This window comes from Tachyglossus aculeatus, chromosome 2 (assembly GCF_015852505.1).
Source record: "Tachyglossus aculeatus isolate mTacAcu1 chromosome 2, mTacAcu1.pri, whole genome shotgun sequence".
NCBI classification, from domain to species: domain Eukaryota; kingdom Metazoa; phylum Chordata; class Mammalia; order Monotremata; family Tachyglossidae; genus Tachyglossus; species Tachyglossus aculeatus.
In genome coordinates, this window is record NC_052067.1 from 32,882,423 (window position 1) to 32,893,611 (window position 11,189).

Here is an 11,189-nt window from a genome sequence, read left to right on the forward strand (position 1 = left end):
AAGCACAGGTTCTAGTAGAACTAGGTGTGCTGATCTTAGATGTACAATCCTGAATGCTTTTTCCACGGATTTACTTCAAGCCATAAAGGCAGGCTTTTTTTGTTGCTCGGAACATTTTAGATACCGTATGGGGCATGTACATAACATAGGCCTTTCTCTCATGGAACAGGGATCACCAGCCTTTTTAGCTGCTAATGCTGCTGGAAGGGTGAGACAGGGACAGTGCTGTTCCCAGAGCAGTTGTCTGGTTACCGTTGGCTGTCCATTATCAGTTAGTCAGTCAATCGTATTCATTCAGCGCTTACTATGTGCAGAACAGTAGACTAAACGCTTGGGAGAGTACAGTACAGCAATAAACAGACACATTCCCTGCCCACAAGGAGCATCTAGCAAGATGCTGCCAATAAGGCCCTCCAGCCTCTCAGTCCATTGCTCCCAATCCTTGGGCCCCTCGCACAAATGAATAGAAGAGAACCTGAGTTCCAAACCCAGGAGCACGCCTGGTTCCACGAGGCCCAGAGAAACAGAAAATGGTGACAGAAAATGGAAAATGGAGTACTTCAAAGCTGGTATGACACTCAGCATATTTGCTGGTGGTGGTTGATGCCTCCTCCAGAAACTTACTCGAGACTGAAAAGTTTAGACATGTTGATCGACCCACAGCCCAACTTAAAAAAAAAAATGATGGCTATCAGGAGTATGTCAAAACAATGTGTGGTTTAAAAAAATCTATCAGAAGCAGACATATTCTAGATTCAAGCAGTTACCATTTAAGAACGATAGCAAAATTATGGTCAGAAGCATGACCTACTGAATAAAGCACAGACCTGAGAGCCAGAGGATTGGGGTTCTAATCCCAGCTCCACCACCTGTCTGCTGTGTGACGTGGAGCAAGTCACTTCGCTTCCCCATGCCTCAGTTACGCATCTGTAAAATGGGGATTATGTGGGACAGGGACTGTGCCCAACCTAGTTATCTTGTATCTATCCCAATGCTTGGTACAGTGCCTAGCACTTGAATATCATTTTTAAAAACCCAGATTTTAGAATGTTAGAAGGTTGTGGAGGCATCTGTAGCCGTTAACTGTTGAACTCTAAGCCACTAGGAACATGAAACCCTTCTCCTTTTTAACCACAGAACCCTATTGCTCTCTTGGTTTTTATTTTTGGCTTTTCCTTTTAGGCTATTTTTGTTTTTTCATTGTTTTATCATCCCTTAGATGTCTGTCATCAGTTACTCCCTCTTATCTTAGATTGTCAATCCACTGGGATTAGTTTTCACCCATATATTTTTTTCCAACACTTAGTAAAGAGCTATGCACACAGTAGGTACTTAATAAATACCAATACTGCAGCTATAAATCACAACTATTAATAGAGAAGTACTTTTATTAGAAAATTATTTCAGGTGTCACTTAAATTTCTAAACTTGTGACATAGTGCAATTTGTTACTACAATAACATTTGCGTACAACATACTGTGTAGAGTGAGTCTTCGGTTTCAGCCCTATTACCTAAAAGGCAATTTAAAATATTAATACCATTTCCTTCTGGGATTTAAGAGTTTAAGGATTGAATTTACACATCCCATTTAGCTAAGAGTACCCAAGCAAATTATCCAATTCATTATTATTAAAATGCCATGAACAGATAGAGTAAATTGAAATTTTCCATCTCTTTTTGAAGTTAAAGATTAATGTACAGCTTAGAAAATAAACTTCACTTTTCAGACAAGGTTGTGGAGTTTCAGTTATTTACAAAGTACCATTAAGATACCTGAATAACCGAACAAAATCATCAGTTTCAAAATAAATACGGGAAAGTTAAAATTATGTGATTTATGAGAGGAAAATGAAAGTAAGTTTCCACTTACTGGATTATTTCAAGTGCATAGCACTAATGACTTCTCTTAAAAAAAAAGAGGGAGAGAGAGAGAGAGAATCTAATCATGGACCTAATTCCTAATGTACACTAGAATTTAACACATATTTTATTCACTATTAAGAATAGGTAGAATTTGTCAGTGATGTGCTTGCCTCCATTAAATTATATGGAAGTGCTACAGGAGTAAGGCTCAGTAACAGTTCAAGTTTTGAGTGTTCATAAATACTGGTCCTATAAAAGGAGGTGCCGTCAGTGTGGATCTGATTATCTGCTTATTGCAGAAAATGTAGCCTTCCAACAAACTTTATACTACTAATCTATGAAACCAGGTTTAGTCTCAAAGAAACAATTTTAAAGGGCAAGTATATTTTATCTTGGAATATCTCTAACGTTTTTGCCATTTGTCATGCTTTTCTGCTTCTAAACAATGCCTCCCTTTTCCTCTCGCCTCTTCCTTTTTTTTTTTTGGTAAGGTCAGTTTTTGTGAGCTTACATTAAGAGAAATGACAGAACTATTATTTTTTTAATATAAGACGCATCTTGATACTGTAATTACACAGTTACTCTTTGAGATATGTTCATTTCAAAGCATTTTTAAATCTTTCAGATTTTTCAACCTTCTAATTTTAAAACATTATTAATCAGGGTCCAAAATAAAAATATTCTCCCTGAGACATCTATCTGCCCAGAAAAGCAGCACTATAAAGGCCTGGTGGCCTCATTGCCGAGCTTCCAGTAATCGGACCAAAGCTTCAATGATTCCTTACCCTTTAAAGAGTGAGAACAATTGAGAGAAAGGAGGAATCAAATTATCTAAGAGAACTTTACAACTTTCCAGAACTCAAGTATCCTCCCAAAGTCTCATTAGCTTCAACAAAGAGAAGAAAGGGGTCAAATACCTTCCAGAGAGAATAGCAATGAATATGAGCTAAGATGCACTAGTTCCAAAACAAGAGGCAATTAAATCACTTATTCCAATATACTGCCAGGATTGTGGCTTTACATTTGACTTCTGACATGTTCCAAATTCTGTATTTTTCTTTAAACAAAACATAGTCCTTTCTCAGTTTCCTATAAAGTTAAATGTACTGTTTTAAAATAAAATTTAGCTCTGCCAACCACATTTTATATCTCCAGAAAAACAATAGAGTGCAAAGATACAATAAATATTCTACAAAGTACAATAAAGTCCAAACAACAAGAAAAACAGTTTCCAGTAATGTGGAATGTGCCCTCCTTAGACTTTTCAAATCAACCCCACAGAAAATACCTCCAGTTTCAACACCTAATATAGACCGAAAAGTGACACAGTAAAGAACTATCGATTAACAGGCACGGCTGAAAGGGGCAGCTGATCATCAACTTTTATGCACACTTCAGAAATGCCTCAGTGCAAAAGTTGACCCTAGGGCGGCCAAAATTACAGTTAGCGTCTTGATTTTAATTCTTCATATGTGCTTCAAGTGGCTAAAGCTTGGACCTTTAAATCCTGCATTCTTGCCCCTTTGGTAAAACTATGCAAACAGATGACACAGCAAAAACTAATTTCATAACCGCCTATACCACAGAATCGTCAGGGTGGCATTATTTCTCTGGACTATCGTAGAAAGTTGTTGAATGGGTTCTGATTTTTCAGAACCCTTTAGATGGAAAGGGCCAATAAATTTCCCTGCCAAATGTTATCGATGGCTTCTCTGACACGTTTGCCTCTCCCACTCCCTCTTATCGGTGGCTAATAAGCATCACTTTTGTGACAGGAAGAGTGGATGCTACGCCGTCCACTGTGTTTTGCTGCCGTCTGCCCTTGAATTCCCCTTGATTTTCAAAATGCAAGGTCCTACACACCCAACATGAAAAGTAAACAGCACTGGCCCTTCCACAAGCCCTGAACTTAACTGATCAACTCTTCCCTTACTCTACTCCCAACAGAAATACTTCTAACATCGGGGACCAAAACATACAGTTAGTCTGAACTCAAACAAAGGCCCGTCTTCAAAACCTAAGGCTTTCCGACTAAATAAGACCCTCCTGATGCACCTAGAAACCACAGCAGCGTGTTGAAAATGGAAACCGATGGGGGCCACGAGAAAACAAAGCCCGGCGTTTTAATACGGCGGAAGAAAAAGGCCGGACCCCTGCCCACGCCAGCGAGGACAGGCTCAGACCTTGGGGGATGAGTCTTTTGAGGCCTTTGGCAAAAGGGCACGCTTTCTTTTGCATACGCTGGGAACAATGTGGGCAACCTGCGTCTCCGGCTGCCAGTGATTTACTGACCGCAGACCCTGTCCCCTGGTGGGCAACCATTGGCAAAGGGCAAACCTGGTCCCCTGGTGGGCAACCATTGGCAAAGGGAAACTCTGCTCGCAGCAGGGCCGATCCATCCAATCCGCCCAACACACACACACACCCACAGAGTCACACAAAGACACACAAACACCCACAGACACACATGCACATCCAGCGCTTAGAACAGTGCTTTGCACACAGTAAGTGCTTAATAAATGCAATCATTATTAGAGACACACACGCACCCACAGACACACATGCACAGCCAACGCTTAGAACAGTGCTTTGCACATAGCAAGCACTTAATAAATGCCATTATTATTATTATACACACAGGAACCCACAGGCACACATGCACATACACACACACACACACGCACCCACAGACGCACATGCACATACAGATGACACACATGCATCCACAGGCACACAGTCACACATGCACATACAGACACACATGCTCCTACAGACACACATACACCGACACACATACATCCACAGAGCCACACATACACCCACAGACACACCTGCACCTCCAGACACACATACACCCAGAGACACACATGCACCTCCAGACACACATACACCCACAGAGACACACATACACCCACAGAGACACACATGCACCTCCAGACACACAAACACCCACAGAGACACACATGCACCTCCAGACACACATGCACCCACAGACACACATGCACATACAGAAAAACACACACACACAGATGTTGTTTCCCCGCTGCCCGGCTGCCCATCGCCTGGCCGGCCACGCTTCCTGAGCATGGAGGGCGAGCCCCCGGGCCTGGAGGCGGCGTGCCCGCAGATAGCACAGCGCTTGGCACATAGTAAGCGCTTAACAAACACCATCATCGTTATTATTATTATTATTATTATTCTGGGCCAGCAGGCTGCCCTCTGGGGCTCCCACCGCCTCCCTTCTGGCCGGAGGATGGGCCCCCTCCCCTTTCCTTCTGCAGCCCCCCAAGTCACCCACTCCCACACTGCCACCCACACTCTACCTTCCCTGTATATATGTTTGTACATATTTATTACTCTATTTATTTCTTTATTTTACTTGTATATCTCCATTCTATTTCTTTTCTTTCGTTAGCACGTTTGGTTTTGTCCTCTGTCTCCCCCTCTGAGACTGTGAGCCCGCTGCTGGGTAGGGACCGTCTCTACATGGACTTCCCAAGCGCTTAGTACAGTGCTCCGCACACAGTAAGCGCTCAATAAATACGATTGATTGATTGATTCCGGGGGGGGGAAGGCCCAGCCCTCGACCCCCGGCGGGGTGGGTGGGGTCTCCTACCTTGATGATGCTGGTCCTGCGGGGGATGCCTCCGGGCTTGCTGTCCCTCGGGGCCGGGGTGGAGGTCCCAGGGGCGGCCAAGGCCTCCTCCCCCAGGGAGCCCCCCAGGGAGCCCCCCAGGGCACAGTCTCCGTTGGAAACCCCACCTCGGTCGCTGTAGCGTGGTCTTCCAAGGCCTCCTCCTCCTCCTTCTCCATCCCCCGCCTTGAAGGCCACTTTTCCCTGGGCAGGACCAGGGGAGGTGGGCAGACCCCCGGCCCCACCGCCCCCTCGGCCGAACTCCGCCATCCGCCCGACAAGCACAATGCTCTTCTCCTCCTCTTCCTCTACGGCTTCTTCCGCTTTTTATTTATATATTTTTTTTTAAATGTAGATTCCAATGCGACCTCCCGCCGGGGGATCGGCGGCCGAATTCCTGCAGAAAGAGAAGGCGAAATAAATAAATGCCGGGGTGGGTTCACGGCAGAGCCCCGGCCTTTCAGCACCTGGGAGAGAAAGAAAGAAAGGAAAAGGAGGAAAAAGGGGGAAAAGCCCACACGTACATAGGCGACACCCTTCTCCTCGGGCTGGAGGCTCTGAAATAAATCCCACCTTCCCCCTTCCAGGCAGCCCCCCATTTGGGGGTGGGGGACGGGGAAGAAAGGTGAAAGGGAGGAGGGAGAAGTGGGAGGAGAGAAAACAAAAAAAATCCTGCGGTTTCTCCTTCCTTGTCACACACACACACACACGACTATTCGGATGCTCTCCCTTCTGCTCTCATTCATTTAATCGAATTTATTAATAATAATAATGAATGGCATTTGCTAGGCGCTTACTATGTACCAAGCACTGCTCTAAGCGCTGGGGTGGCTACAAGGTGCTCAGGTTGCCCCACGTGGGGCTCACAGTCTTCATCCCCATTTTCCAGATGAGGTCACCGGGGCCCAAAGAAGTTGAATCAATCAATCGTATTTAGTGGGCGCTGACTGTGTGCAGAGCACTGTACTAAGCGCTTGGGAAGTACAAGTTGGATGGCTCGACCAAGGTCACATGGCTGACGAGTGATGTGAGCCCGCTGTTGGGTAAGGACCGTCTCTAGATGTTGTCGACTTGGACTTCCCAAGCGCTTAGTCCAGTGCTCTGCACACAGTCAGCGCTCGAGAAAGACGATTGAATGAAGTCGTGGAGCGGCATTCGAACCCACAACCTCTGACTCCCAAGCCCGTGGCGCTCTTTCCACTGAGCCACGCTGCTTCCCCTAAAAATAGAGAAGGAGCGCGGGCTTGGGAATCAGAGGTCGTGGGTTCAAATTCCGCCTCTGCCACTTGTCAGCTGGGTGACTTTGGGCAAGTCACTTCACTTCTCTGGGCCTCAGTTCCCTCCTCTGTAAAATGGGGATGAAGACTGCAAATCCCGCCTCTGCCACTTGTCAGCTGGGTGACTTTGGGCAAGTCACTTCACTTCTCTGGGCCTCAGTTCCCTCCTCTGTAAAATGGGGATGAAGACTGCAAATCCCACCTCTGCCACTTGCCAGCTGGGTGACTTTGGGCAAGTCACTTCACTGGGCCTCAGATCCCTCCTCTGTAAAATGGGGATGAAGACTGTGGGACAACCTGATCACCTTGTAACCTCCCCGGTGCTTAGAATAGCGCATGGCACATAGTAAGCGCTTAACAAATGCCATCATTATTATTATTAAGAATGAATGAATGAATGAGGCCGGGCAGGACGGGCAGTGTGGGCATCACCGCAGTGACATTTGCAGGGCGTGTGTTTGTATGGGACTGTGTGTGTGTGTGTGTGTATAGTGTGTATGTGTAATAATGATGGCATTTATTAAGCGCTTACTATGTGCAAAGCACTGTTCTAAGCGCTGGGGAGGTTACAAGGTGACCAGGTTGGCCCACAGGGGGCTCACAGTCTTCAACTTGTACTTCCCAAGCGCTTAGTACAGTGCTCTGCACACAGTAAGCGCTCAATAAATATGATTGATTGATTGATTCATCCCCATTTCACAGATGAGGGAACTGAGGCCCAGAGAAGTTAAGTGACTTGCCCAAAGTCACACAGCTGACAATCGGCGGAGCTGGGATGTGTGGTGTGTGTGTGTGTCTGTGAGGGGGGGTGGCAGAGAGAGAGAGAGGTTGAGAGGCTGTGAGCCCGCTGTTGGGTAGGGACCGTCTCTAGCTGTTGCCAACTTGTACTTCCCAAGCACTTTAGTACAGTGCTCTGCACACAGTGAGCGCTCAATAAATACGACTGGATGAACGAGAGGCAGGCGCCAAGTGAACTTTGACCCCTTGCCCCCCAAGTAACGGGAGGCCACCCCGTGGGGGCGAGCTTCAGCCCGGCCTCCTCATCCTCCTAATAATAATAATAATAATAATGGCATTTATTAAGTGCTTACTATGTGCAAAGCACTGATCTATATGTTGCTAACTTGTACTTCCCAAGCGCTCAATAAATACGATTGATTGATTGATCTAAGTGCTGTTGTCCCACGTGGGGCTCCCAGTCTCCATCCCCCTTTTCCAGCTGAGGGAACTGAGGCCCAGAGAAGTGAAGAGAAGCAGCGTGGCTCAGTGGAAGGAGCCCGGGCTTTGGAGTCGGAGGACATGGGTTCAAATCCCGGCTCTGCCAATTGTCAGCTGTGACTTTGGGCAAGTCACTTCACTTCTCTGTGCCTCAGTGACCTCATCTGTAAAATGGGGATTAAGACTGTGAGCCCCCTGTGGGAGAACCTGATCACCTTGTATCCTCCCAGCGCTGAGAACAGTGCTTTCTTTTAGACTGTGAGCCCACTGTTGGGTAGGGACTGTCTCTATATGTTGCCAACTTGGACTTCCCAAGCGCTTAGTACAGTGTGAAGAAGTACAGTGTGGAGAAGCAGTGTGGCTCAATGGAAAAGAGCCCGGACTTTGGAGTCAGCGGTCATGGGTTCCAATCCCAGCTCCTCCACGTCTGCTGTGTGACCTTGGGCAAGCCACTTAACTTCTCTGAACCTCAATCAATCATATTGAGCGCTTACTGTGCGCAGAGCACTGTACTAGGCGCTTGGGAAGTACAAGTTGGCAACATACAGAGCAAGCACCTACCCAACAGTGGGCTCACCTCAGTTACCTCATCTGTAAAATAGGGATTAAGACTGCGAGCCCCCCCGTGGGCCAACCTGATCACCTTGTATCCCCCCCCCAGCGCTTAGAACAGTGCTTTGCACATAGTAAGCGCTTAACAAATGTCATCATCATCATCAATCGTATTTATTGAGCGCTTACTATATGCAGAGCACTGTACTAAGCACTTGGGAAGTACAAATTGGCAACATATAGAGACAGTCAACATATAGAGCCCAACAGTGGGCTCACCTCAGTTCCCTCATCTGTAAAATGGGGATTAAGGCTGTGAGCCCCCCCGTGGGACAACCTGATCACCTTGTATCTCCCCCCAGCGCTTAGAACAGTGCTTTGCGCATAGTAAGCGCTTAACAAATGTCATCAACATCATCATCAATCGTATTTAGTGAGCGCTTACTATGTGCAGAGCGCTGTACTAAGCCCTTGGGAAGTACAAATTGGCAACATATAGAGACAGTCAACATATAGAGCCCAACAGTGGGCTCACCTCAGTTCCCTCATCTGTAAAATGGGGATTAAGGCTGTGAGCCCCCCCGTGGGCCAACCTGATCACCTTGTATCCCCCCCAGCGCTTAGAACAGTGCTTTGCGCATAGTAAGCGCTCAACAAATGTCATCATCATCATCATCATCAATCGTATTTATTGAGCGCTTACTATGTGCAGAGCACTGTACTAAGCGCTTGGGAAGTACAAATTGGCAACATACAGAGACCGTCCCTACCCAACAGTGGGCTCACACTATTACAGTGCTCTAGCACACAGTAAGCGCTCAATAAAGACGATTGATCTTGATTGAAGTGCCTCGCCCAAAGTCGGCCAGCTGACCAGTGGAGGGGCCGGGATTCGAACCCATGACCTCAGCCTCCAAAGGCCGGGCTCCTTCCATTGAGCCCCGACAGGCCGGCCTCCGCTTCCTCCTCCTCCTCCCCACCCCCCATCTTCCTGTTCCCCTTCTTGTCCCCCCGGCCCCAACGTCGCCCTTATCGCCCGGTGCCACGGCCCCCCATCCCCCTGGAGGGCCCGCGGGCCCCCCCGCCCGCCCCCTCCGGGTGCCCCCCGGCCGGTGCCACCCTTTCCCACCTCGGAGGCGGCTCCTGTTGCCCGGCCGCTGGTCCTCTGCAGCAGGGTGGGGTCTCCCCCAGCCCCGGGGAGCCCGGTTGCCCCCCCGGTTGGGCCCCAGAGCCGCCCTCCGCCCGGTCCTGCCCTGCCCTGTCCCGTCCCGGTCCTGTCCCTCCCCTTCCCCCGGGCGGACTCCGCCCCCGACCTCCCCGGCTGCGCCTGCCAATCAACCCGGACCCGCCCCCCTCCCCTCCGGAGGCATCGCACACACTGCCCACCTCGTCCTCCACTCGGCGCCTCCACTCCCATTTGCTTTACAGTGGCATTTGGCACGCCCTTACTATGCGCCCAGCACTGTTCTAAGCGCTGGGGAGGGACACAAGGTCATCAGGTTGCCCACTTGGGCCTCACAGTCTTCACCCCCATTTTAATCCATCAATCGTATTTATTGAGCGCTTACTGAGCACTGTTCTAAGCGCTGGGGAGGGATGCAAGGTCATCAGGTTGCCCACATGAATCTCACAGTCTTCACCCCCATTTTACAGTTGAGGTCACTGAGGTCCAGAGAATAATAATAATAAGGGCATATGTGCCACTGTTCTAAGCGCTGGGGAGGGATACAAGGTCATCAGGTTGCCCACTTGGGCCTCACAGTCTTCACCCCCATTTTACAGTTGAGGTCACTGAGGTCCAGAGAATAATAATAATAAGGGCATATGTGCCACTGTTCTAAGCGCTGGGGAGGGATACAAGGTCATCAGGTTGCCCTCATTAATCTCACAGTCTTCACCCCCATTTTACAGTTGAGGTCACTGAGGTCCAGAGAATAATAATAATAAGGGCATATGTGCCACTGTTCTAAGCGCTGGGGAGGGATACAAGGTCATCAGGTTGCCCACGTGGGCCTCACAGTCTTCACCCCCATTTTACAGTTGAAGTCACTGAGGTCCAGAGAATAATAATAATAAGGGCATATGTGCCACTGTTCTAAGCGCTGGGGAGGGATACAAGGTCATCAGGTTGCCCACGTGGGCCTCACAGTCTTCACCCCCATTTTACAGATGAAGTCACTGAGGTCCAGAGAATAATAATAATAAGGGCATTTGTTAAGCGCTTACTATGTGCCGAGCACTGTTCTAAGCGCTGGGGAGGGATACAAGGTCATCAGGCTGCCCAGGTGGGCCTCACAGTCTTCATCCCCATTTTACAGTTGAAGTCACTGAGGTCCAGAGTATAATAATAATAAGGGCATCTGTTAAGCGCCTACTATGTGCCGAGCACTCTTCTAAGCACTGGGGAGGGATACAAGGTCATCAGGCTGCCCACATGGGCCTCACAGTCTTCATCCCCATTTTACAGTTGAAGTCACTGAGGTCCAGAGAATAATAATAATAAGGGCATCTGTTAAGCGCCTACTATGTGCCGAGCACTCTTCTAAGCGCTGGGGAGGGATACAAGGTCATCAGGTTGCCCACTTGGGCCTCACAGTCTTCATCCCCATTTTAATCAATCAATCAATCATATTTATTGAGCAC

At 48.0% G+C, this 11,189-nt stretch overlaps 1 protein-coding gene across 1 annotated transcript in view; it reads right to left on the reverse strand.

Annotated features, from left to right (window-relative positions):
• PLCL2 (phospholipase C like 2) overlaps positions 1 to 9,747 on the reverse strand; it is a 177,758-nt gene extending 168,011 nt beyond the window's left edge. Inside the window, exons 1-2 of the mRNA XM_038769225.1 lie at positions 9,676 to 9,747; positions 5,482 to 5,896 (exon numbers count right to left, since the gene is read on the reverse strand). Coding sequence (XP_038625153.1) covers positions 5,482 to 5,769 — 288 coding nt within the window. The 5' untranslated portion in view covers positions 5,770 to 5,896; positions 9,676 to 9,747. The remainder of the gene's footprint in view (positions 1 to 5,481; positions 5,897 to 9,675) is intronic.
• Between the last annotated feature and the right edge of the window lie 1,442 nt (positions 9,748 to 11,189).